This window comes from Lemur catta, chromosome 7, assembly GCF_020740605.2.
Source record: "Lemur catta isolate mLemCat1 chromosome 7, mLemCat1.pri, whole genome shotgun sequence".
NCBI classification, from domain to species: domain Eukaryota; kingdom Metazoa; phylum Chordata; class Mammalia; order Primates; family Lemuridae; genus Lemur; species Lemur catta.
In genome coordinates, this window is record NC_059134.1 from 59,394,128 (window position 1) to 59,419,712 (window position 25,585).

General features: G+C 55.9%; 1 protein-coding gene across 1 annotated transcript; it reads left to right on the forward strand.

The window, feature by feature from the left end:
- Positions 1-1,540: 1,540 nt before the first annotated feature.
- On the forward strand, positions 1,541-24,858 carry STARD10 (StAR related lipid transfer domain containing 10). Its single transcript, XM_045555530.1, has 7 exons — positions 1,541-1,683; positions 2,076-2,395; positions 20,768-20,915; positions 21,531-21,634; positions 22,272-22,389; positions 24,141-24,193; positions 24,438-24,858. The coding sequence occupies exons 2-7, from the start codon at positions 2,189-2,191 to the stop codon at positions 24,681-24,683; spliced, it is 876 nt and encodes a 291-aa protein (XP_045411486.1). The 5' UTR covers positions 1,541-1,683; positions 2,076-2,188; the 3' UTR covers positions 24,684-24,858.
- Positions 24,859-25,585: the final 727 nt, after the last annotated feature.

Consider the following 25,585-nt stretch of genomic DNA (forward strand, 5'->3'; position numbering starts at 1 on the left):
CACAGTGCAGATGGGAGGCCTGGAGATCTAAGGTCATTCACGAAGGCCTCATGGGGACCTGCAACTCATTGTACTGGATTCACTTTGCAGAATGCCCTTTGGGGTCACTTGCCGTGATGGTTCCCTGCTCACCTCCACTCATTTTTAAAATGTGGCCTGATTTGCAAACATTTTGGAGCCCCAACACTTCAGGAAGAAACACCTCTATTTGTGAACCCACCGTGACGACTCCTACACTCCTTGTTTTTCTCTTAGCACCTTCAAGAAAAGCTTTTCCATCCCATAGCTCTAGGCTGGTGAGCCTAGGAAGTGCCTCAGGGTTATACATTCTGATTCTCTTCTTCTGTACGTAGGAAACTAAGGTGCAGAAAAGATGGGGCAGCCAGGGCCGAGAAAGGACCCCTGGGGTGAGAGGGGGCTGAGACCTGGGCACTGGTCAGAATGGTCAGGACTTGCTCTGACACTGGGCAAGGGGCAGGCATGTGTTGGGCCCGGTTAGCTGCCCATCCAGAGGAGTTCACCACAGGCCGGTGGTCCAGAACCAGTTACTGGGGTGAGTGAATGGTCAGCCTTGGGCCACGCTGCCACACTTATACTGGTCTGGCATCAGAGAAGTTGAGCTGTTGGCCTCAGTTAAGACAGAGTAGATGGAGGCAGAGCTGGGACTAGGACCCAGGTGGCAGGGCCAGCCTCTCTCCTCGGCTGGAAGGGGTGGCCGGAGACTTGGAGCTCTGGCCAGCTCTGCCTGGGGAGGGAAGGGAGCCCCAGAGCTCTGCAGTCAGATACACTTGAGAGCTAGTCTAGTTCATGGGAGGCGTGTGCACGCTGGTGGACAAGGGCCCAAGAGTCTGGGGCTGGAGGGGTTCTGGTTAAAGCTCCCAGGTAGGAGTGAGGTTGGAGTGGGGATTTTGCCCAAGTCTGGCCAGCCTGTGAACCTTGAGCCTTGTGGGTTGGATTACTTCCTGCTGGGTTTGCACACCCCACTGGGAATTGGGTAGGAGGTATGCAGGCCAGATGTGTCTCTAGGTTGGTGGGGGATGCAAGCTGTGGGGCTGTCATCCCTGCGAGTTAGTCTCTTGATTGTCGTGGGAGTGTGTGCCCATCTTTGGATCTCTGGGGTGTTGTGTGGGGGTGCCTCCGGGTTGTTCCGGGGACAGGGACAGCGTGCCTGTATGTAAATATTGCAGGTTGTTGCAGAGGTGTGTACCTGTGAGTATGGGAGGGGGATGGAGAGAAGGGGCTCACAATTAACTTCCAGAATCCCTCTTCTAGCACCTCGTGGCCCTTCCTCTCAGAGTCCACTCCGTCTTGGCCACTCCTCACCCGTCCCCAACCCTGGCCTGAGGACTGGCCCCTCCCGGGCCGGGTCCCCTCCCGGGGCGGTGGGGGCGGGCGCTAGGACCCTGCGGGGCGTGGCGGGGCGGGGCTCCGAGCTCCGTCGGCTTTACCTCCGCAGCCTGGAAAATACCGAGCCGAGGCGAGCGGAGCCCCCGGAGCCCCGAGCCTAGCCGGGAGGGGGCGCCCGGGGCGGGGGGCACGGGGCGGGGCCGGGCGGCAGGACCCACTGCTCCTCCCCCCAGAGCCCCGCGCGGCCCCCGTCTCCCGGGCGGCGGCGGCGGCGGCGGCGGCGGGGAGGCGCGCGCACCCCAGCCCCGGCGGGGCCCGGCGGAGCAGCGGGCGCAGGTGAGCGGCCCGGCCGGGCGGACGCCCCACCCCCCCCACCACTCGCCCCGCGCGCTCACCCCGCGCCGGCGCCGCTGCCGAGTTAGTTGAGCAGGTCCGGCCACCGCTGCGCGGGGCCCTGATCAGACCGCCCGACACCTCTGGTCCCCGCCGTCCCCCGGGTCCCGACGGGCTCCCGCGGGCAACCCGCACCCGATACGCAGTCCCCACGCGGGCCCCAGGGAAGTCTGGGGTCGCTCCTTGGGAGGTGGCCCCATGACCGTCCTGTGCCGGTCCACCCTCAGCTGGGGGCCGGCCCCTCTCTATCTGGAGCTCTCCACCTGCCCAGGACCCTGAACAGCCGCACCCGCGCCCCCAGCTCGCTGATTCCTGTCCCCAAACCGGTCTTGCAGGTCCCAGGAAGGTGGCGTCAGCATCTGCAACCGCGTTGACGTTGTCAGAGCCGCCGCGAAGGACCCAGGAGAGCGGGACTAGGACCACGGCCCTGGGCCTTCCCACCCCTCCCATGGAGAAGCCAGCGGCCTCAATGGAGCCCCAGGGGCCTAGGCCAGTCCTGGGCCGGGAGAGTGTCCAGGTGCCCGACGACCAGGACTTCCGCAGCTTCCGGTCAGAGTGTGAGGCCGAGGTGGGCTGGAACCTGACCTACAGCAAGGCTGGCGTGTCTGTGTGGGTGCAGGCTGTGGAGATGGATCGGGCACTGCACAAGATCAAGGTAGGGCTGCCCTGCTACACCTGCAGCTTCCATTGCACCGTTACTGCCTCTCACAGGAGCCTTCTGGTCCTCTCTCTGGGCCACAGACACCTGGTTGTGCACCTGGGCCCAGAAAGAGTCTCCTGCCAGGAACCAGGAGGAGGCACAGCCCGCTGGGCCAAGCCTGCATCACACAGATGGGCCAACAGAGGCCTGGAGAGGGGGGTGTGACTCACTCTGGCTCACTCGCCGGGAACCCAGGTTTCTGCCTGCCCCTGCCTGCTCCAGGGAGGTGGGCTGCTGCCAGGCCCATCTAGGAGAGTGGCCTCCCTCAGGGACCCTTCTGCCCATGAAGCCTTCACCTGATCCCAGGCAGGAGATTGGGCCCTTCTCTCTCTAATTCCTGGTTCTCAGCCTGAACTGGGTCTCCGTTCCAACTCTCTGCACCCTGGGGTATGAGGACTGACTCCTTCCCTTCCTTCCCTGGCGGCTCCCAGTCTCCTGCAGGGACTCAGGTTTGTGGCTGGCTCATCCTGAAGGCTATGAGCTGGGGGAGGGAGGCCTGGGGTCAAGGGAAGCGAGTGCAGAGGGCAGTTGCAGGCACATCAGCCCCTCACAGCCATCTCCCCCACTCCCCACCACCCCATGATTCTCCTCTCTTTGTGCAAGGAAGGCTGGGGGTTTGGGATGAACCCACTATGAACCCACTTCCCCCAGGGCACTAGATGGGGCAGAGGCTGGTGAAGACTCTAGTCTAGGGGCCTCAGTAGCTGCTCCCAATGCATCTGGCGTTGCTGTGAGTGCCATGTCTCCAGGGTGGGTAGGTCTCCCTTTACTGGGCTCCTGGCAGTAGGCTGTGCCCTTCACCTCCCTTTCCCTTGACTTCTCCCTTCTATTGGAACATTCCTGTTGCAGGGGCCAGGACACTGGACTCAAAGACCCACTCTCCCCTTCCTGCCTGGGATCTGGTCTCAGACTCAGCTTGGGCATCTTGGACACACATCAGGGCCTGAAGTAGCTGACCTTTCCCCTCTGACCCTGTGCTTCTCTGCCTCACTTTGCTGTAATCACTTACAGCTTTGTCCATCTGTCCATACATGATTTTCTGGCTCTCCCTTTCTGCCTTCTCTTCTCCCCTCGGTGTCTCTACTGCACCCTGGCCATCTGACCGTTTCCATGTGTGTCTCCCTCTCTGGGATTCTCTGCCCAGGCCCGAGGACCCTGACCCATGTCTGAGCCTGAGGAGCAGGGAAAGGGGTGGGCAGCTGGTATGTCTCAGCTTGGTGCCCCCTGAGGGCAGGGGCAGGTCCTTTCCTCCTTTGGTCCCCAGCATCCAACACAGAGCAGGGATGTTGGCTGAAGGAAGGGGGAAGGAAGGAACAAAGGAACAAATTGAAAAGCGAGCAAGGTAGTTTCAGGAGAGCCTGACTGTGACCTGGGAAAGGCTTGAGGTGGGCATTGAGCAGTTGGAGGTGGGAAGTGTAGTTTCCCCACTGAGCTGGCGCTCCAGGAGGGAGGGGGGAGGAGGTCTGAACTGAGGCCAGTACTCCCACCCTCTGTGTCAACAGGGCGGAGCTGCCTCCTCCATCTGGCTTGGTTAATGAATAAACCCAGCCTAGCCCAGGACTAGGAGTTGGCAGATCTGAGTCTGGGGGCCAGCCTGCCACAACAGACTACTCCTGGCCAGATCAGAATTATCAGATGGCCTTCCTTGGGGATGGCAGGGACTTGGAAAACTGGGGCAATGTAGGCTTCTTGGCAGGGCATACACCTTCCCTGGCAGCCAGGACCCTGACCTTCCTTCCCTCTCAGACTGAGCAGAGGTTGGAGATGCCAAAGAGCCCTTCACAATCACTGTTTCATTACACTGCCCCCCACCCCTGGGGTGCAGGTGAGAGTACTGAGGCCCAGAGAAAGGCAGGGACCTGCCCAGGGTCACACAGCCAAGTCCCAGCAGAGCTGGGCCCAGAACCCAGATCTCCAGCCTCCCAGCCTGGCCCTTCTGTCTTACTTTTCTCCCCATGCTGCCCCTCGGCTCTGATCCCCACAATGGAGAGAGGGTGGGGACAGGAGGTGAGCAGAGCCCAGGCCCAGGGAAGAGGCTGGGACCTTGGTTATAGGCATCCCATGAAGCCAGCCCCCAACTACTGATGGAGCTCCGGGACATGTGCAGAGGCCCCAAGATTCCAGGACTCCCAGGTTCCATGCAGCTACTAGCATTTCTCTCCATCATCTCATTTACCCTCAGGCCAGTCTTGGACAGTAGTAGGATGTCTCCACGTTACAGACAAAGAAACTGAGGCGAGAGGGGTAATGTCATTTGCCTAAGGTCATGTAGCAGCCACAGCACGAGAGGAACCCAGGTCAGCCTGGCTCCAGAGCCCCTGCCCCTTTCTGTGAGGGCTCATATTGTTAGTCTACACGGTGGCCTTTAACCCCATCAATAACTCTTTGAAGGACTGAGGGACAGGGTGTTCTCGTCATCCCATTCTTGTTTGATGTGAGAGCCAAGGCCCACAAAGGGGGCGTGGCTTGTCAAGGTCACACAGCAGGTCTGAAGCCAGAGTCCCCAGGGATGATTGGGTCACTCCAGGAGGCTAGGGCTCAGCTGCAGGTGTTTGTTCAGCTTCTGCCCCCTTCCCCTGTCCTCTCTCCTGCCCCAGCCTGTTCTGGGCCTGTCCCCAGAGCAGGGAAAGCCAGCTGGCCGCTGGACATGCCCTGTGTGCCTGATCCCAGAGTGGAGGTGGGGCTCCACCTATCTGGTCTACCTTATTGACTTCCTCCTCCTCATCTCCCTTCCCCCTTCCCTGTGTCCAGAGGTCCCTGGAAGCCACCATGGCTCTGGGCCTGGCAGTCAGAGCCAGACCAAAGGGAAGGGGCTGTGGAAGGCCCCCTTCACCCTTTCCCTCCTCCCTCCCTCCTGGCCTCCAGCCTAGGCTGGCCGCAGGCCTGCATTATGCTCCAGGTCCTGGAGAGAGGCAGACACCACCTCCTGAGAGCTCGGCCCTGCCCCAAAGACAGATGCTGAACATGGATCCTGGGTACAAGGCAGAAGGCAGCTCGGAGTCTGAACCCAGGTCTCCCAGTGCCCAGGCTTCCCCACAGCATCCGCAGTGGTGTGAGACAGACCAGGAGGTTCTGTCTGTCATTCCACCAGGGCCAGCTGGGGTCCAGTCCTGGCTGTGGTGTTTTCTTGCTGTGTGTGTGACCTTGGGCACATCCCTGCCTCTCTCTGGGCTGCTTGGACATCTGTGCCATTGGGCCCTCTTGGCTCCAAGAGCCTCTGAACTCAGCACCTGGGCTGGAGCCCTGGGAAGAGATAAGAGGTGAGGAGCAGACGGACAGACAGCAGAGCGCCTGCCCTGCCCTGCCCTGCCCTGCCCTGAGTGCTCCTGTGCTCCAGTTCTCCTGATATGTGCTGCATGAGAGACAGTGGAGGAGACCTGGACTCTTCCTCAGAGGTTTCCAGACTGTAGTGGAGAGAGGACAGACAATTCCTGGTGACCTCCTGCCTACTGCAAGCAGCCCAGGGGCAGGAGTGAAGCCTGTGAGAGCCTGGGCCTGCAACAGGAGTGGGCTGTGTGGGCAGGGGCCTCGAGGGGCTTGTCGCTAGAGCAGGTGTGGGTGATCTCTTGGGGAGTGTGGCTGAGAACCTGAAGCTCCTCTGGCCACAGGAAGCTGGTCAGTGGTGACCTGTCTCCTCTTACTTCCTGTCCCCCAACTCCTCCCCTGCCCTTTGGAGGAAGCTCCGGTGGCCCTCCCAGCCCTGTCTCACTGTCCACCTGCCCCCACACCACAGGCCCCTGGGTTCCAAGCTCCCAAGCCTGTGCTCTAGAGTGTTGCCCTCAGCACCCATCCTCCCGCTGTGACATGAGGGACGGCTCAGGGATCTCCAAGGGCCCTTCTCACTCTTAACAGTCTCTGGGACTCAAAGGGGTCGTGGGGAAGGTGGGGCAGGGATGGGCAAGGTGCTTTCTTTACGCCTCCTCACTGAGTCTTCACTATTGCCCTGTGGGGTAAGTCTCATTAACCCCATCAGGCAGCTGTGGAAACAGGCTCAGGGCAGGGAACTACTTGCACAAGGCCAAACAGCTGGAAATGGCTGAAGTTGGATCAGAACCCAGGCCCTTGGGTCGCCAAGGCTGAGATCCCCCCACTCCCTTAAACCTGGTTATTAGCACTGCTGGGCCTTTGGGTGTCCCTGTGCTGTGTCACTGTGAGAGGGCACCCTGGAGGGGACCCAGCTGGGCAAGAGCCAGTCCTTGCTATGTGACCATAGGGGTCACTTCACCTTTGTGGGTCAGTCTTCTTGTCTGTGGTGGCAGGGATGGAATTAATCTGGTTTTAGGGCCTTGGACTGTAAGGTTCTAGCTTGGCCTCTGCCCCCTCTGGGGCTCATTTTACCCGTCTTTATGGGAAGCTGCTGGGCAGGTGGTTTGTAGAGGCCGTCCTAACCTTAGGCCAGGCTGGGGGAGACTGCACTGCCGGGCACAGAGTAAGGGCGATGGCTAAGGCCTTGCCAGTCTGTGCCTCCAGAAAGGTCCCTACACGGGCACTCTGCATCCAGGGTTAGGCCCAGACCTTGCTGGCTCTAGCTCTGACTTGGCATGGGGGCAACTGCAAGAAGTAGCGCTGGCTTCAGGGAATAGGCTCCCAGTGAGTACAACCCCGGGTAGTCAGTGTCTGCACGTTGGGGTCAGGGAGCTCAGAGAAGGGAGAAGTCAGAGGTGGCTGGAGGTGTTAGGGAAGTCTTCTCGGCGAGGTGCCTGGGTTGTGTTGAGGACGTAGAGGAGAGAGCACAGGAGCCAGAGTCCTGGCTATGTGGCTCTGGGCAGGGTGCCCCGCCTAGGCTTCAGCTTCCTCCTCTGTCGTATGTGGACAGTAGTGCTGTCCTGCCTGTCTTTGGACTCTTCATTCATTCATTCGCTCATTCAGTGAACATCCACTGATAGCTTCCTCTGCCTGGCCCTGCACTGGGGGTAGAGAGGACAGTCAAACTCAAGCCCTGTTGGAAAGGAGCTCCCAGTTGGGTGCTGAGACAGATACTTATCACGCGAGCTGAGGAAACCCAGAGAGGGCATCTGAATCAGCCTTGGGGGTCAGGGAAGGGTTCATAGAGGAGGAATTCTCAGGTGATCCCTTTGGAATTGGGTGGAGAAGGAGGAGTGCAAGCTTGATAGCATCGGAAGCATTCCATACAGAGGAATGAGGCCCGGAGGCAGGTAACAGGGTAGTGCATGTGGAGAATTGTAGGTGATGGTTCAGTATGGGCTTGGAACTCAAGGGGCTGGAGGTGATTAGAGAGCTAGACCAAGGCCCCAGGCCATGGGAGGGTTCTAGACAAGGGCTGGTAAGAGGGTGCTGCTGCTGTGTTTGTCTGGGCAGAGGTGCTGATGCCCTACACTGAAGGTGTGGGGAATGGAGCAAGGGATCAAATCCAGAGGGATTTAGGAGGGATAATGGATGGGACACGGTGGTTAGAGCATAACTCTTTGCAGTGTGCAAACTGGGAAGTGTGGCGCGGGCCGGGTGCAAGATGGCACAGATGTACAGCCCCCTTGGTGCCTGCCCTCAGCAGGCCGAGGAACCCCTAATGAGTGGGAGTGGAGTGGAGGGGTGCCTTTCGTCTGTGTCCCCGCTGGGACTCAAGGAGCCCTCAGCCCAGGCTGGCTCTGTGCCCTCCATACCCAGCTCCCTGGCCTCTGTCTTTTAAACTTTAACGAGCCCCAGCTCAGTTTCCAGCCGAGAGTCTTTAAAGTTTCAGGAGATGAGAGAAAGGAGGGAGTCCTGGAGACAGATGGGTTTTTTTCTTCCCCTGCGTCTCCACGCCTGGCTGGGCCACCTGGAGCCAGGGCTGTGGGCGCCATGACCTCTGCAGGGCCCTGGGGCCTTGGCTGGGCTGTGCCAGCTTGTTCCTGAGGAGCTGGTGGCCGCTGGCCCGGGCGGCAGGTTGCCACCGAGGATAGATGGGAGTAGAAACCCTGTTCCAGCCCTGAACCACTCCCCTTTGGCCTGACCTGGGCAGATGATCATGCTCTGGCAGCAGGTGAGGGGAAAGCAGCTTAGACCAGGTGCCCGGCTTGAGGTGTCTCCACCCCTCGTGGTGCCTCTCTCGATCCCCTCTGGCTGCTTGTGCTGGCCTTGATGCTCTGGGGCCCCTCAGAAACATGAGAAGTGGAGGGTCCAATGCCAAAGCGGACTCCTTTCACCTGTCATTACACAGAGCCTGGGGCAGGTGGCACAGGGCAGCTGGAGCTGTTCCCTGGGCTTTAGCATAACCATTCCTTCCTGCCTCTCAGCCTGGGCTCCCTGAAGGCAGGAACTTGCCACTCTGATGTTTCTCTGGGCTCCTGTGTCCCGGGGCTGATGAACAGTGTCTGTACATATTTACTGCCTCCCCCACCCCGTGGGAGGTAGGGGAACTGCCACCTCCGGTCTCCCCATGGTGCCCGAGCCATTTAATCTCAGCCTTTGGGTTACAAGCCACAACCCCCAACTGCTCCTGATTCCCTGGGATCCCCTCCACCATCTCCTGGACTCCCTCTCTGTCTTTAGACTCTTCCAGATTGCTTGGGACCTGGTGCTGGGCCAGGGAGGTGATGAGTCTTGAAGCAGAGGCCCGACAGCCAGAGAAGGTGGAATTCCCTTGTGTGTCTTCACCATTCATTCATTCGTTCAACACATTTACTGAGCACATACTACATGCCAAGTATTGTGTTCTATCCAGGAAATTAGTGGCAAACCACACAGATCAGACCCTGCTGTCAGGGGATTTATATCCTGAGGGGGTGACAAGCAGAACAGAAGCAAGCAACTAAGATACCAGGCGATGGCTGGGCGTTAGGAGGACAGAATAACGTGGTGGGGTTGAGGATTGTGTCTGGGCCCTTGTGTGTGGAGCTGGATTGTGGGAGACGGTGTGTGTGATATGGCCCTCAGTTGCGTGGACTGTGAGCCCCTGACGGTCCTTCCCCATCTCCCCGCTTCCTGCCCAGGTGACAGGCCTGGAGCAGGCACTGACAAGGGTCAGTAAAAGCGTGTTGAATGTATGTGCGTGTGCCTACAGTTGTGTCTGTGCCCCTGAGTGTGAGACTCTGTGTGTGTTTCTGTGTCTGGCTTTACTCTGTGTGTGTGAGTCACACCCCCTCACTGCAGAAGCAGAGTTGTCTCTGATCCAATTATGTCTCCTCAGCTGTCTCCTGGCAGCTCTCACCCCCTGGCTCAGCCCTGGCTCTGCTGTGGTTTTCCCCTTGTGAAGCCTGCTGTCCTCGCCTCTGGGCCTATCTCTGGGTCTCAAGGTCTCCCCTTTGGGGTGCATCTTTTACCCCACCTCTGTTCCCCTCTCCCTCAGTGGTTACTGCCTCTGTCCTGAATTAACATCTCTACTTGTCTCTTTTTATCCATTTTTTTCCTGTCCATTTATTTATTCATTCAACAAACCTCTTCTCATGCCTCCCACCCCCTCTTCTGCCAGCCACTGTGCTGGTGCTAGGGGCCTGGAGATGGATCAGACCTGGGAGACTCAAGGCCTAGTGGGGAGACAGATGAGACAGCGACAGCCCTTTGTGGGAAGTGCTGGGACGGAGATTTATACTCAGACTGAGGGGCCAGTGAGTGGCAGCATTGTGGGGGGAGGGGGAGGGGCTTCCCCAGGAAGTGGTATTTGGGTGGGGCTTGGGGGCCCAGCAGGAGTCAGGTACCAAGCTGAGGTCTTGGTGAGTCCCTCAGTGAGGTGGGCTCCCCAGGGGCAGGGGTGCAGGGCTGAGGGTGAGAAAGAGTAGAGGTGGAGCCAGGGTGGGGAGGACATTTTTGGGGTTTGGATTTTATCCTGAAGGCAGAAAGAGACAGACAGACAGCAGAGGCTTTCAAGCTGGTCATTGCCAGCATTAGCTCTGGGTTTTAGAAACCTCCCTGGCTACAGGGGACAGATGGGCCTGGGAGCCAGGAGACCAGAGAAGGGGCTGTGGCTATGGGATGGTGAGGCTGCCTGGCTGGGTTGGTGAAGAGGGGCTGCCAGGAAGGTCATGGCTGAGTAGAATCCAAGGGGCAGAGTTGGCTGTGGGGAGAGCGTGGGAGCACAGGGGCAAGTCAGAACCACGCCCAGGTTCCAGGCACAGGAGGCAGGGGGAGTGGGCACCGGGGAAGATACTGTGACTGCACTGGCCATGGCGAGTGTGAGAGCCCGAGGGCTGTCCAGGGGGTGATGCCCAGGAGGCGGTTGAAGATGAAGTCTGGAGTTTTACTGGGGAGCTTCGAGGTGGTCCTTGAAGCCCTGGGAGGTGTTTTTCCTCTTGGTCTTTTGTCTATCTTGAGGTCTGTGTGTCAGTCCTGGCTCCTGCCTTGTCTCACCGGCACCGCCCATGGCCTCCCTTTTCTTCTGGCCAGCCACGCTCTGCCTCTCTTTCTCAGCCCTCCCTGCTCAGTCTGCCCCCTGCTCCCCCAGGGCGGCTGTGCAGAGCTGCAGGGCAGGTCAGCCCCTGAGATGTCCAGCAGGACTGCTGCAGGGCTGGGGCCTGCCGCTCTGGAGCCTGGGGTGGGGGGTGCAGGCGGCTGCTAGAGACTAGAGGAGGGGAAGGGCGTCAGAGCAGGGATGAGTCACTCATCCTGGATAGAGAGCAGCAGAGAGGTCTCGGCTTGGTCTGCGCAGGGAGCTCCCAGGAGAGGGCATGACAGCACCTCATTCCCCACCACAGGCTTGGAGGGGGCGGGGGGGGGGCGGTGGCAGGGGGAGGAGGTGCAACTTTGGGAGAAGATGGGTTGGAGGTAGCTGCTGCCAGATGCCTTCTGCTTCAGAGGAGAGGGCCACAGGGATTGTCATTTTCCCCAAGGGAATACCAAGCCCAAAGATGGGGGAAAGAGACCTTGTGTTGGGCTCATGCCGCATGTACTCTCCCTGCCTTTCCAGCTCCCCTGACCTGGGCCCAGCCAGCCCCAACACCCCTCCCCACTCCACACCCCCCGAAAGCCCCAACCCCTAGGATAGACCCCTCAGGGACAGTCCTCATCTGGCCAGGCACCGGCCCACCTGGAATTCCTTGAGTCCTACATAGCACAGAGCCTGATTAATGAACGGGGAGCAGCCTCAGGAATGGACTTTGGATCATACCAGGTTCCAGGATGGTTCCTCCACTTCACTTTTCTGAGCCACCTTCTATCAGGAGGCATAATCTTCCCTCCTAGATAATTGAAAGGATGGAAATAGGTGATTCCGGGGCCTGGCACAGAGCTGGCACACCATTAACATTTGCTGAATGAAAGGCTGGATAAACGAACGGTTTGAGCACCCAAAGGACAGTGCCGTTTCCTACCTCCATCCTTGTTCACTCAGTCACTTCGTGGCTGCATGAGCCCTCTCCTTCCCCCAGCCACTCCAGGCCGTTTCTACTTCCCAGACTGGTGCTATCACCCCTGCCAGGACCTTCTTCCCTGTCCTTGTCATCTGGGTGCCATCTGCTCTCCTGGGCATCCTTCAGGGCTCAGCTTAGGAGCTCTTCTCTGCACCTGCATCTCTGGCTTCCCTCTGTCCCTGTCATTGCCTGTGCTCACTACCCCCAGCTCGAGTTCCTCCCAGCCTTGGGTGGAGCTCAGGGATGCGTAAGCCCAGCCAGACAACACGGAGCATTTCCACGTTAACTCAGCATCGGTGCGGGCGGCCGCGGGCCCCAGCTCAGCTGAGTCAAGGCTTTCAGGTCCAGGGAACAAGGACTTCAGGGTTCTGGACAACACTTTTAACTGGAGGGGAAAAAGTATGGTTTTTATATATTGTGTAAGCTATATTGTAGCACCAGTAACAAGAATCCAAAAATGAAAAATAAATAAAAAACCACCCAAAGCCTCGGTTCCCTGAGTAAAACTTTCCCTTGGTTCCTTCCAGCTCTCACTTAGAGGTGTAGATAATTGACACGTAGTTTAAACCATGGCACAGGTACTAGTTTGTACCTGTTTTGTTTATTTAACATTGCATCTGTAGAATTTTCTCATATTGCTACAGAATTATTAATTCACAAACTCTTCCAGCAGCTGCTCACTGCCAGGCTTGCTCTGGGTTTGGAGGGTGCAGACCTGGCTCAGCCACTGGCCCTGCCCAGGGGACCCCTCAACTCTCAGTGGCTGTGCAGTAACCATTAGGGTGACATGTATTTCCTAACCAACCAGGCCTGCTGTTGGTGCTGTTCCAGATTGTCCTCCAATATAATTTGCTAATTACAAATGCAATAATATACTCATGAATATTATAATAGAACTTTTTATTTTATATTTTTTCCTGAGTATAAATTTCTAGTCTTGGGGTTCTGGGAAATGAATTGAAAGACATGGCACAGTGGCTCATGCTTGCAATCTCAGCCCTTTGCAGGTCCAAGGTGGGAGGATCACTTGAGGTCTGGAGTTCAAGACCAGCCTGGGCAACTTAGTGAGACCTCATCTTTACCAAAAAAAAAAAAGTTAGCTTGCCGTGGTGGTGCACACACGTAGCCCTAGCTACTTGGGAGGCTGAGGCAGTAGGATCCCTTGAGCCCAGGAGTTTAAGGTTGCAGTGAGCTATGATGACATCACTGCACTCCAACCTGGACAACAGAGTAAGAAAAGAAAGACACATTTTTATGATTTTTGAAATATTTGTCAAATTGCTTTCCAGAATAGTGGAACCAGTTTTTACTGCCACTAACTGTGTAATGGTTTTACCACATCCTCATAAGCTGTGGGTATTTTATATATTTTTGCTAAGTCACTGAGTATAAATTGGTATCTCAGTACAATTTAAATTGATTTTTCTTTGACTGTCAGACCTGTTAAAGATCTTAAAGCAAGTCTTAGAATCTCCCCTGAAACTATCTCTTGGTATTTTTGACAGCTTCCACCCCTTTACTCCTTTTTAAGAGGATGATGGCAGAAATATTAATTGTCCTCAAGTTTCATAGAGATTTACAAGAGTCTGGGGGTTTTCACGACTACATTTCCTTCTGAGTTACAGAGACCACTGAGGGCCATGGGCCAAGGCCACAGCATTCCGAAAGTCAGAGAAACTCACACAGGCACAGCCCCTTTGTTGGCTCCCCTGTCCATCCCTCTGTCCAGACAGCATTTCTTTACTGCGCACTTGCTGTCTGCCAGGCCCTGTGCAGGCACAGGGGATGCCGAGATGCTCAAGGGCCACAGCACTGCAGGCAAATTAACACATTCCAGTGTGTGCCCATGAGGGAGGTGCTGGGGTGTGGGACACGGCAGGCTACCTGGACGGGGACAGCCAGGCTGACGTCTGAAGACATGACAGGAAAGGAGCCAGTGAGGGGAAGTCCTGGGAAAGCATTCTGGGCAGACCTGGAGGAGGAACTGCCTCAGCACCCCTCATGGCAGGACTGATCAGACAGGCCCCTCTTCTGCCCTCTCTTCCCCTATCCCTCATGTCAGTGCCCTGGAGCAGCTTTGGGGATGTTTTTGCGGGGGTGGATAAGGGAAAGGGTCTTGGGGGTCTGCATCCTCGGGGCCCCAGAAACCCAGAGCAATGCTGGCCCCTGGGGCCTTTGGGAGGGGGAGGGGAGGGGGGCCTGGGAGGAGAAGCGGGAGCCTCTGACCTGCTGTGTGCCACCGGGCCAGTCTCCCCCTCTCTCAGAGCCTCCTGATCCCATGTGGCGAGGGTGGAGGGGTGGATCTGTGCAGGGCGTGCAGGGCCCTGGTGTGAGAGGGCTGCCCATCCTCTCCCTGTGCACCCACCGTGTGGAGGGATCTTCGCATTTTTTTTCCTAAACTTTGTTCCTTGTTGTCCCTGTGTGTCCTATCCTTTGGGGATTAGCAGGAAGGTGCTCCCTTGGGCAGGGCCTGAGAAGTCAGGGAAAGTTGCCGGGGCCTGGGGCTGGAGGAAGGGCGGCTACTGCCCAGGGCACTGTGTACAAATCTCAGTTAATCCTCATAGCTCTGCTCTGAAGGGAGGATTACCCCTGCTCCGCAGAGGAAGATACTGGGGCTCAGAGCTCCAGTCCTTTGCCCAAGCCAGGGCCACACAGGGCAAGGCAGAGGCCTGTCTGACGCAGACGGCCCAGAGCTGCTGTGTGAACTGTGAGCCCGTGGAGCCCCTCGGGGTCTATGGGGCCGTGCAATGGCCGAAGGATTCTCAGAGGGGGCTTCCAGGTACAGAGCCCCAGCACTGGGTTTCAGAATATCTGGAGCTTGATTTAGGAACTTTGTTCAGAGGAAGAACGTGTAAGCTCTGCCTCCCTGAAGTGCTGCGGCACAACCACCAACTATTAAGAACTAAGACATCTTCCCATTGCCGGTGTGTTTTGTTTTAGCTGGGCCAGTCCTGCCCCTTGATGAAGGTAGCAGAAAGTCCTGCCACTTTGGGGTCAGTCATACCTGGGCTCTGATTCTCTGACCTACTGCTCTTAGCTACATGGCTTTGGCCAAGCATTGTACCTCTCTGGGCCTCAGTTTCAGCATCTATAAAATGGGGGCAATAATTCCCACTGGGGTGTTGGGAGGGTAAGTGGTGATGTCTGCAAGGATGCAGCACCTGGCAGCTGGCAGAGGTGGTTTGACCTAAATTTTAGCCCTTGTGGAGTCCCTGGTCCAGGTGCTTCTGTCTCCTTAGCGGGGTGATGAATTGGTTAGTGATTTGGAGCACATGGTGATGGTTATTGAGGTTGGGCTGTTTTTGATTTGCTACTTTGTGCCCCACCCCAATCAGGAGCTCTTCCTCTTATTTGAATATGGTTCTGTTGGGAATGGGTAATTTTTGCTTAACAGTTATTCACTTTACAAAACTGCCTGCTGAAATGCAATGTGTTGAGAAGTTATCACAGCATGTGGGACATTTCAGAGCCCAAATGAACCCCTTACCCTTCCCTGGGCCTCAGTTTCCCCAGTGGTAACCCGAAGAGTAGTGGTTGAAATCATTTCCTGGGTTCCTAGGACTTTGGGATAATCTCTGTGCCCCACATGTCCCATGGGCAAGGATATCAGAGCCCTGCTAAGTGAGGTCTTGGAGAGAGGGGTAGCTTTGGGTCGACCTGTCTGTGTGTCTGTTTACTTGTAACTGCCTGGGCTTTTGGCTCTCAAGGCCAGGACACAGCCCTATGGAGGGGACCTGACTTCCATTCCCATCTTAGGTCAGCCATCTCCCTGTGTCCTGGGAGATACTGAGACCCCTCCCTCCAGTAGAGATTCCGCCTTCTCATGCTGAGCGCTGGCAAGGCATCCCAGAGCACACAGGGCAAGGGGGTGGGAGAGAGGTGAGTGGTAGAGTGAGACAGCTTGGGCCTTGGACCCAGCTCTGTACTTATTTGTTTAAGCCTCCAGGCTGCAATGCCCTGCCCTGCCCTTCAGTGGCTCAGTACCTTATCCTTTTGGGCTCAGTCTCCCTTGGCCTCTGCAGTTGCTCTGCGTCCCACTCTTAGCCCTGCTCATTCTGTCTTGCAACTTTGTGTCCCTGTCTGTTACCACTCTACTTGGCAGGGCATCTTTGAGGCAGGGCCCAGGTCTGGTTCCCCTCTGGTTCCCCACTGCCCAGTTGCACAGGGCAGGCTTCAGAAAGTGGTGAATGGGAGAATGGAAGGGCAGAGAGGGGACCAGGCTCAGGCAACGGAGGTGCCCAGGGCACAAAATATTAGGAGGTATGTGTAAATGCAGCCCAGCCCTGGACGCGTGGAAGGGTGCATGGCAACTTGTGGAAGGTTGCTGGAGTAGTAACAGCTACTATTTTTTGAGCATTTACTATGTGCTGGGCATATTACATGCATTATGTCATTCAATCACAACATCCCCATGAGATAGATACTATTATTATTCCCATTTTTCATAGGAGGAAACAAAAGCTCCTAAGAGTTTAGTCTCATGCCCAAGGGGCAGAGCTGGGATTGGAAGCCAGGATTGCCAGCCCAGAGCCTGCACGAGTCTTCCCCGACGGGCTTTCTTGCTAGCCCAGTCCCTTCTGACTGTGGCTCTGGGGAACTTGGGGTGCTGAGAGGGCAGTGCTAGTCCCAGGGGTTCTGGGCAATGCCAGTTCTCCACCTCAAGAACTTGACAGGGTTTGGAGAGAGCAGAGTACCAGGGACACAGCCTGTGGTTTCTCTGGCATCACTTGTTCCCCCCTGGCCTCAGTTTTCTGAGCTGTAAAATGGCTGATGTAGGCTCCCTGCTGTCACCACACTTTGAGGCCTTGAAGCCCAGCATGGCTCCTTGGCAGAGCAACCCCCCATCGGTTCTGGTTTCCAGGGGGAGCTCTGGGGGACCAGCCGGATGACCAGCCGAGATGACTGACTCACCCACGGCCCAGTGGCTGTAGGTTCCTATCACAGGCCTGCCCACCAGGTGTTCTCCAGTGACTCAGCCCTACCCCACCACCTGTCCCTCCCAAAGCCTCTTAGAATTACACCTTGTAGGGTGTGGCGGGGTGTGGCGGGGTGTGGCCACCACCTTCCTTTGTAGTCTTCGAAGGAACAAAGCCCAGGAACAAAGCTGGATGTAATTTCCCCCACTGGCACCTCCTGGGGGCTGTGGAAAGGGCAAGAGCCAGGCCAGGCTGGGGACACCTGTGGACACTTGCCTGACCCGGCCACTGACCTGCCTCAGTTTCCTCTCCTCTACTGCCACAGCCAGGGTTCTCACCCTCTGAGCAGGGGCCTTGCTGCTGGCCTTCCTCCACAAGAGTCTGCCACCAGCCTGGGAAAGCTTTGGTTTCCCTCTTTATCTTAAAGTGCTCTGCAGAGTTTACACTGAACTGGGCACCTGGTCTGTCTTGTGGCTCTGCATGCTCCGCCCACCGCCCACTGTCTCAGAGGTGGGCTTTGCGCTGTGGAGCCACAACAGCCCTGATCTGGGAGTCTCTGGAAGGAGGATGGGCAGTGTCAGCCCCATCCCAGTGCATCCACCTGCGGGTGCAGCCAGGCCCAGGTCCCAGGTTGGATTCTAACCTACCAAGCAGAGTCTTGTTGTTGCTGCCCCTGCATACACTTGCTGTCCAGGATAACATGTTTGAGGACTTGCAAAGCCAAACCAGCTTCCTTAGATTTAGAGGAATTCTGGTTTCCTCTGAAGCCACACTTGAGTGTTCCTTGATGGTGAAGAGTACAGGCAGACCCAGTTTTCAGTCCCTGCTCTGCTGCTTACTGCTGTATGATCTGGGCAATTTGCTTAATCTCCTGAGCTTCAGTTTTCTATTTTGCAGCACAGGAATGATAACAGCGCCCACGCTGTGAGTTTGGGGTGAAGAGTGAGCATGTACTGAATGCCTGGAGCAGCACCTGGACTTCCCTGCGGCTGCTCGGTGGGAGGTTGTGCGGATGCTAGCGATGGTGCTGGACACGGCCTCTGCTGTCTTCTTCCACCCTCTTCCCACCATCGCTTCCCTCCCGTCACTTTGTTCACTTACTCACATCTCATTAGTCTCCTTCAGTCTGGTACAGTTTCCCAGTCTTTCCTTGACTTTCAGGATGCTGACACTTATAGGCCAATTATTTTGTAAAATGAGACAAACCTTCATGTTGGATTTGTCTGATGTTTCCTTATGATTAGATTTATGTCATGCATCTTTGGCAGAGATAGCACCTAAGTGATGCCTGTATGCTTTTTATTGCATCCTATGAGGCAACACCTGATCATAATTTGTCCTATTACTAATGATATTCACTTTGATCACTTGATTAAGGTGGTATCTGCCAGGCTGCTCTACTATGAAGTTATTCATTTTCTCTTTGTAATTAATAAGCATTTGATGGGAAGTTACTTTGAAACTATGTAAATCCTCCATTCCTCATCAAACATTCTGTTTATTTATTTATTCATACCTATATATATTCTGATTTCCTATTTTATGTAATAGAATATAATCTTTTTCTGTCATTACTTACTTTAATACACAGCTTGTCCCAGATTTAGTTGGTAGTAGGGTGACCAACTGTCCTAATTTGCCTGGGACTGAGGGGTTTCCTAGGACGCAAGACTTTCAGTGGTAAAACTAGGAAACTTCTGGGTAAACCTTGATGACTTGGTCACTCTACCAGTGGGAATCCTTCGAGTTGGCTCCGGTGTCCACTGGACAAGGTCTCTATCATTCTTTGAGTGCTTTCTGGCACAATAAGGTGTTCCAGGCTGTCCTTCCTCTGACCCATCCCTGGAATCACCCATTTCTCCAAGAAGACCTGGAACCAGGGGCCTTTTGAGTACTAGGCTACACCACACCATGGAGACTCAGGCCAGATGGAACTCATTCAGCTGCCCACAGGCCACGTACTCCTGCCTGCTTCTGCACCTTGGCTGGCTGCTCTCTCTGCCAGGGCCGCTTGGCAAACACCTACCTCCTTCTAAGATCTTCCATGAAGCCTGATCCCCTCCCCACCCCAAGGAGCTCATCTCCTCCTCTTTGCCCCCACTGGGCACTTTAGGACACCTCCCCATTTCCAACTAGGGCTCCTCCCTCCACTGGAAGCTTCTCAGGCCTCAGATTCATGTCTGACTCTTCTGGGCTCAGTACCGGGCCGGAACCCAGCGCTGCTAGTTAAATGATTGGATCTAGTCATACCCCTCATGAAGCAGAAAAGCAAATGGGGCAGAGAGGGAGGGTGAATTTGTTCAGGGTCACAGTCTTTGCAGGCTGGAGTCTGTCCTTGAACTTTGGTTTTCTTATTTCTAAAATGGGGTTAACACCTCAGAGCACTGCCGTAAGAATACAATGAGGTAATATGTGTAAAGCATTTAGTACAGTACCTGCACATGGTGAGTGCACCTCGGTGTTTCCGGGGAACCTTTTAAAAAATTTTTCATTATTGTAGAAGCAGTACTACACACTTAAGAAAACTGGGAATACAGACAAGTGAAATGAAAACAAATTATCACATTCTTATCATTTAGAGATTGCCACTGTTAATATCTTTAGTAATTGTGCTTCCTGAGCTTTTTCTATGCATACTTTTTTCCCCCAAATGAGATTATACTGTGCATTCCATTGTGTAACCTGCTTTTCTTAGGCAGCAATCTCCACCATTTTGTTTCTGTAAATTTTCAGTGTATCTAATACTCAGACTACATTCACATTTCTCTAGTTGTCCCAAAAATGTCCTTTATAGCTGTTTTGTCCAAATCAGTATGCAATCCAGGGTCACACTTTACATACGGTGGTTGTATCCTATAAGTGCCTCAGTGTAGCCCAGTCTCTTCATCATGACTTTGACCTGTAGAAGAGACCGGGTGAGTAGCCCTGCAGAATGTCCTACCATCTGGCTTGGTCTGGTTGTATTCTCATGTGGTGTCACCCAGCTTGTTCTTCTGTCCTCTGTATTTTCTGTAAACTGAAGTTACATCCAGTGCTTGATGAGTTATTGGTGCCTAGAATACCCAACTGGGGTTGGTGTGTCCCTCCTGTGGCATCCCCATCACCACTGTGTGGCCAAGGCCTGTCCTGGGATGTGGGGGAAGGCAATGTGACCCTTCCCTCACGGATCCCCTTGTGAGTAGAACGTGGTATGTGTGGGTGCCCTCGGCACTGTCTGAATGTCTGCTCTGGGAGACCTTTTTAAACTACACAAGAAAACTTGTCCATTTGTTGAGGGGAACTTGATCTTGGGGGTTGGGCCCTTGGGTGATAAAAAATCAAACAAGGACATTGACTGAGTTATATCTTGCTGGGTGAAAAATCTAGGGAAACCTGGTTGTGTTTTTACTTGCTTTCCAGACATGTGATCTGGGTTAAATCCCAGCTCTGCTACTTACCAGCTAGGTGACCTTGGGCAAGTTACTTAACCTCTTTGAGCCTCAAGTTCCTCCTTGGATTTCTTGTCTGGCAGAGTTGTTGGGAGGGTTAAATAAAACAAGGTGTGCTCAGCTGCTTTCTTCCTTAGTTGGAAAGCTCTTGCAGGGCAAGGCTAATAAATAGAAAGAAATCCAAAAATGTTTGTTGAATGAAAAAAAAATACAAAAAGTAGGATAGGTGGTATGGCCTGGTGATAAGTACCAGGAAGGAAAGAAAGCATCCATTTAGGCCTTTGTTTTTTCATTTATGCTTTCATTTCATTTAACATGTACCCATACGAGGCTCCACGATGAACCAGCTGGGAGCCTCTGACCATGAGCAGCTCGCCAGGGTATGGGAGGGCACAGACACCGAGATTTAGTGTGTGGGAGCCGGGAAGGTCTGACTGGGAAGGCCACTGGAGGAGACTGGGCTGAGTTGAGGGAGGTGGGCTCTGGATACAGGGTTCAGGGGCTGCCTGTCTCCTGGCACAGGTGGCTTCTAGGGGAGCTGGACAGGGCTTGTGGCAAGAAGTGAATCCATGCTGGCTTCAGAGGCCCCTGTTCCTCCCTGTCCTCCTCCTCCTCCTCCCCACTCTGCTTGTCTGCCTTCTGGTCCCCTGGCCAGGGCTCTGAGCCCTACGTGACCCTGACAACCCATATGTCTGTCTGCAGTGCCGGATGGAGTGCCGCGATGTGCCAGCTGAGACACTCTACGATGTCCTACATGACATTGAGTACCGAAAGAAATGGGACAGCAACGTCATTGAGACTTTCGACATCGCCCGGTTGACGGTCAATGCTGACGTGGGCTATTACTCTTGTGAGCAGGCACAGCGCCCTGATTCCAGCCTCCTGGCCTCCGGTCAGGCCTCCCACCGAGCCTCCTCCCACCCTCCCTCCTGTACTCACTCCCCTGGCCAGGCTGCTCAGAGACCTGAGTGCTGGGACGTAGGGCTGCCCTCCCTGACGTCCTCGTCTACTCCTAGACACTTGGGCACACATGCATACACTCACAAACATATATACACTGACATATTCATGTATATACACTCACACACACATACACACATGTACACAGTTATGTACACAACCCACAGCTACATGCCACATGTCACAGACACACATTTTCACACACACACTCACGGTCATTCTGTTTTCCCCATATACTCACGCTCACCTAGACAAACAGGCCAGGCCAGGGAGGTAAGGGCTGTGTGAGGCTGTGAGAAGCAGGGATGGCTAGAGACGGTAGGACAGGGTTCTCTGTTTTTTCCCTGGTTCCAGCGACGGGACTGTGGTCTGGAAGGGGGGTACCTGTTTGGATCAGGGCAGCCGACAGTTAATTATGCATCCCTGCGTCTCTGGCCTCTGTCATACCATGCCTTACAGGTGGGCAGGCCTGTGGTCTGGCTGAACTGTCCCTTGCCCTCCACAGGGAGGTGTCCCAAGCCCCTGAAGAACCGTGATGTCATCACCCTCCGCTCCTGGCTCCCCATGGGCACTGACTACATCATTATGAACTACTCAGTCAAACATCCCGTGAGTCAACCTGCCTTCCCTGCCGAGTGGGCAGGGGAAGGTGCCAGGCAAGGCTGGGCCATGGCTGCCACCATGACTTCCCTGGAACTTTGGCGGGCATGGGGCCCTTGGGCCCTTGGTGTCCTTCCTGTACAGTGAGGAGAGCTCCCTGGGGATCTCAAGCAGATCAGAAGAGGGCAGTGCAGCCATCTCTGTGGTGAGGGGGTGGGATGGGTTGACTTTGGCTGGTTGGGCTCTGGGACGGGGCTGGCCAGGAAAGGGGGGAGCAAGGGGTAAGAGGCAGGGTCCTCTGGCTCCCCCGAGGCTGGGCCGCCTTGCTTTCCCTGGGCAGGAATGACAGGCAGGTATGGCTGGCCTGGGCAAGGGTGAGTGTGTGAGTCTCTGGGTGCTGTGTGTGCTTATGAGCCCTGACCCCACACTGGTGGCCTTCCCGAGGGGAGCAGGGAAAGCCTCAAGAGGGGCAGGATGACCTAGTCTGAGTCTTCCCTTTCTCTTCACCCGGAATCAGGCCCCACCTGGAATAGACACCAGGGGATGTGAACTCTGTGTGTGTGTGTGTGTGTGTGTGTGTGTACTCCCAAAGACATCCCCTTTGCCCCTACCCTAAGTCTTACCTCCCTGTACCTTCCATCCCCAGAAATACCCACCTCGGAAAGACTTGGTCCGAGCTGTGTCCATCCAGACCGGCTACCTCATCCAGAGCACGGGGCCCAAGAGCTGCGTCATCACCTACCTGGCCCAGGTGGACCCCAAAGGTGAGGGCTTGGCCCTGGCAGCCTATTATGGGATCCTTCCCTATACCACAGGGGATGGGGCTTGATCTACTTAGGGGTCCAGAAAGACATCTGTTAGGAGCTGTTTTGTATTTTGGGGTAGCTTCATCTAAAGCCTTGTTTGAACCAAGGTTTGAGACTTTACATGCTTGGAAAAGAATGGGCCACGCTGGTAGCCACGGCTGTCCTGAGGAAGCCTGGAGCTCTCTTCCTGGGCTCAGACATCCCCGTGCTCTGACTTGCTCCCTGCTCGCTGGCTGCTCCTACTCTGCCCTGCTGGTGCCCATCCTCTCCCTGTCCTGGAGGCCTGGCTTGTCCAGACCTCAGTCCTCTCTCCCTTGGGAGGGCTCAGCCACTCTCATGGCTTCAGTGGCAGCTGACCACATGTCTCTCTGCTGAGATCCAGATCCCTGTGGCCGTCGGCCCCCTGGACATCTCCCTCAGGATGTCTTCTAGGCCCCCGAGACTCACCGTGTCCAGCACTGGACTCACCATCTTTCCTTCTGACCTGCCCCTTCTCCTAAGTCTCTGCCTTCCTACCAAGAACCTGTGGTCATCTGGGGCCACTCTCTCTTGCTTAGCTCCCAAATCCGGTCACTGATTCTTATTGATTCTACTTCCTAAATAGCTCCTGAATCTGCCGTTTCTCTCCATGCGCAGCCACCTTGTCTGTCTATACCAGCTCCCAGAGAAATTTTTCTAAAGTACTTATTTCCTCATGGCTCTCATCTGCTTCAAATTCTGCTGTGACTCTCCATTGCCCTCAGAGTAAAGTCTAAGCCCCTACCCAGGTTCCCTGGTCCCTCCTCACACCTCATACCTTCACACCTCCCTGTCTAGGCAGCCCTTTCCTGCAGCCTAGATACACCTCCCCTCCCCTACTTGTCCCTTCAGGGCTGCTGCAGATGTCACCTCCCTTATCCCTGGTACCCAGGGGAGTCACTGGTCCCCAGTCACTGGCCCCCTGCTCTGTGGGCCCATTCCCCTCTCCATAACACTTGGCACACTGTTGGGCCCCCTGACAGTGAGTTCCTTTCTGGGTCCCCAGGGCTAGCCCGGAGAGGAGGGATGTCACAGTGAATGTGGAGTGAGCAAGTGAGTGAGTGAATGAATGACTAGAGGATGGGTAAGCCTTGAGCATCTTTGCCTGGGAATGCTCCAAACCCCCAAGGGCACAGGGTCCCAGACCCAGGGCTCCTCCTGGCACCTCACTGAGTGTGTTGGATGTCAGAGGTGGAGCCGACACTTGGGAATGAGACAGGATTGAGAACCGGGCTGTGGATTCCAGGTCAGGCCAGGATGGGGTGTTCAGCTAGAGGCCTATGTAGTCAGGGACGGGGGGCTCGGAAGGGCAGCCAGAGGAGGGGCTGAGCATCAGGGCTTCAGCTAGAGGGCTTAGCTATGAGAAGGGACGTCAGTGTGAGTAGAGGGAGGCAGCAGGCCGGGGCTTGGTGGGTCAGGATTTCAACCCATGTGTAGCCTGTGGTTACCTAGGACCTGTGGTTTTCTTCCACGCAGTCTTTTGGGGCTCAGCAGAGGGAGAAGGGGGAATGGAGTTGAGCCTGAGGTCTGAGGTGGAAGGAAGGAGTGAGGATGAAGTCTGGTAGGACTTCCATCACATACCCCGCCTCCCATGTAGGGGCAGAGGGAGGGGACTGGGGTGTGTATATGGTGGGAGATGGGTCCCTGAGGCCGCTTCCTCCCTTCTCACTACCCTCTCCTTGCCCTCGTAGGCTCCTTACCCAAGTGGGTGGTGAATAAATCTTCTCAGTTCCTGGCTCCCAAGGTGAGTGGCCTTGGGACTTTGTGGGGTATGGAGGCCGGGGAGAGGACTCTGGGATGAGGGGGTGGAGTCAGAGATGGAGACTGGGGCTTGGGGGCGGGGTTAGGGCCGAAGGGCGGAGTTATGAAACTGGAGCCCGAGGCAGGATATTGCGGCTGAGCCGCTGGAGGGCGCTGGAGGTTCGTGGGGGAGACCTCGTCCGCCCCGGCCACCCCCTGACGCCGCGGGGTGGGTCGGCCGCCCGCAGGCCATGAAGAAGATGTACAAGGCGTGCGTCAAGTACCCGGAGTGGAAGCAGAAGCATCAGCCTCACTTCAAGCCGTGGCTGCACCCGGAGCAGAGCCCGTTGCCGAGCCTGGCGCTGTCGGAGCTGTCTGTGCAGCATGCGGACTCGCTGGAGAACATCGACGAGAGCGCGGTGGCCGAGAGCCGGGAGGAGCGCGTGGGCGGCGCTGGCGGCGAGGGCAGCGACGATGACACCTCACTCACCTGAGCACAGCACTGCTGCAGGGACCCAGACAGAACCTGGGCGGAGCCCTGGGGCGGCGGATCCTCCCGCACTTTCTCCTCTCCCCCACCCCCGCGCCTCACGGGGGCGCTGGGCTCGGGCCCAGGCGGGCGCTGCCGCCTGGCTGGACACAGCCCCAATAAATGATCCCACAGCCTCAGCCGGCTCATCACTGTGCCTACTTCCCACCTGCCAGGGCACCGCCACTGCCCTGGCCCCCTGTTCTACAGTTAATTTTGTTAATGTTATTATTGATTGCCTGACCTTTGATCCTTCAGCCTTCTCCACATTTCCCCGTGTGGGGGGCGGGGAGAGGTTGTTACCCCTCCTCTTGTTTATAGTCTGTGCGGTTCTTTCAGTCTGTTCATTAGTTAATTCTTCATCCATCCACTTGTCCTTGTTGGCCCCTATGAACTGGGGGCTGACACTCTCCTGTTGTCAGGGAAGGGAGGGGGAGGCGGCTGTGGGGCCTCAGAGCTGAGGTTGGGGCAGCATGTCCTGGAGGAGGGAGCTCAGGGCTGTAGTTGGAGGGACCAGGCTCTGTGATTCATGCCCTTCCTAGGTCATGTTGAAGACCTCAGGACTGTGTTAAATGGTGCCTTCTCATCCGGTGTTCCACCTGGTTACTCTGAGGTCTAGAGGGTTGCCTGGGTCTCCCTTGTTCTCTGTGGCCCCCAGGTGCCTTCTATTGCCAAGTTCAGAGGAGGGTCCTGAGCTCTGCTCGTCTCCGGTGTTTTTCCCCCATATGTTCTCTCCTCCCAGAAGGCTCCTTGCATTGGCCTTGCCAGTGGAAGACACAGTCTACGCAGTCCACTCTTTCCTAGAGGGACAGGGTAAATGGCCAGTGGGCAGTGGGCAGGAGATTTTATAACTCACCAAGATGGGTT

Bases quoted from the DNA above. Each gene is read 5' to 3' on its own strand.
- STARD10 (XM_045555530.1), top strand. From the start codon at position 2,189: ATGGAGAAGCCAGCGGCCTCAATGGAGCCCCAGGGGCCTAGGCCAGTC. The intron at 21,635-22,271 runs GTGAGTCAACCT...TTCCATCCCCAG, and splicing joins ACTACTCAGTCAAACATCCC to AAATACCCACCTCGGAAAGA. The intron at 22,390-24,140 runs GTGAGGGCTTGG...TTGCCCTCGTAG, and splicing joins GGCCCAGGTGGACCCCAAAG to GCTCCTTACCCAAGTGGGTG.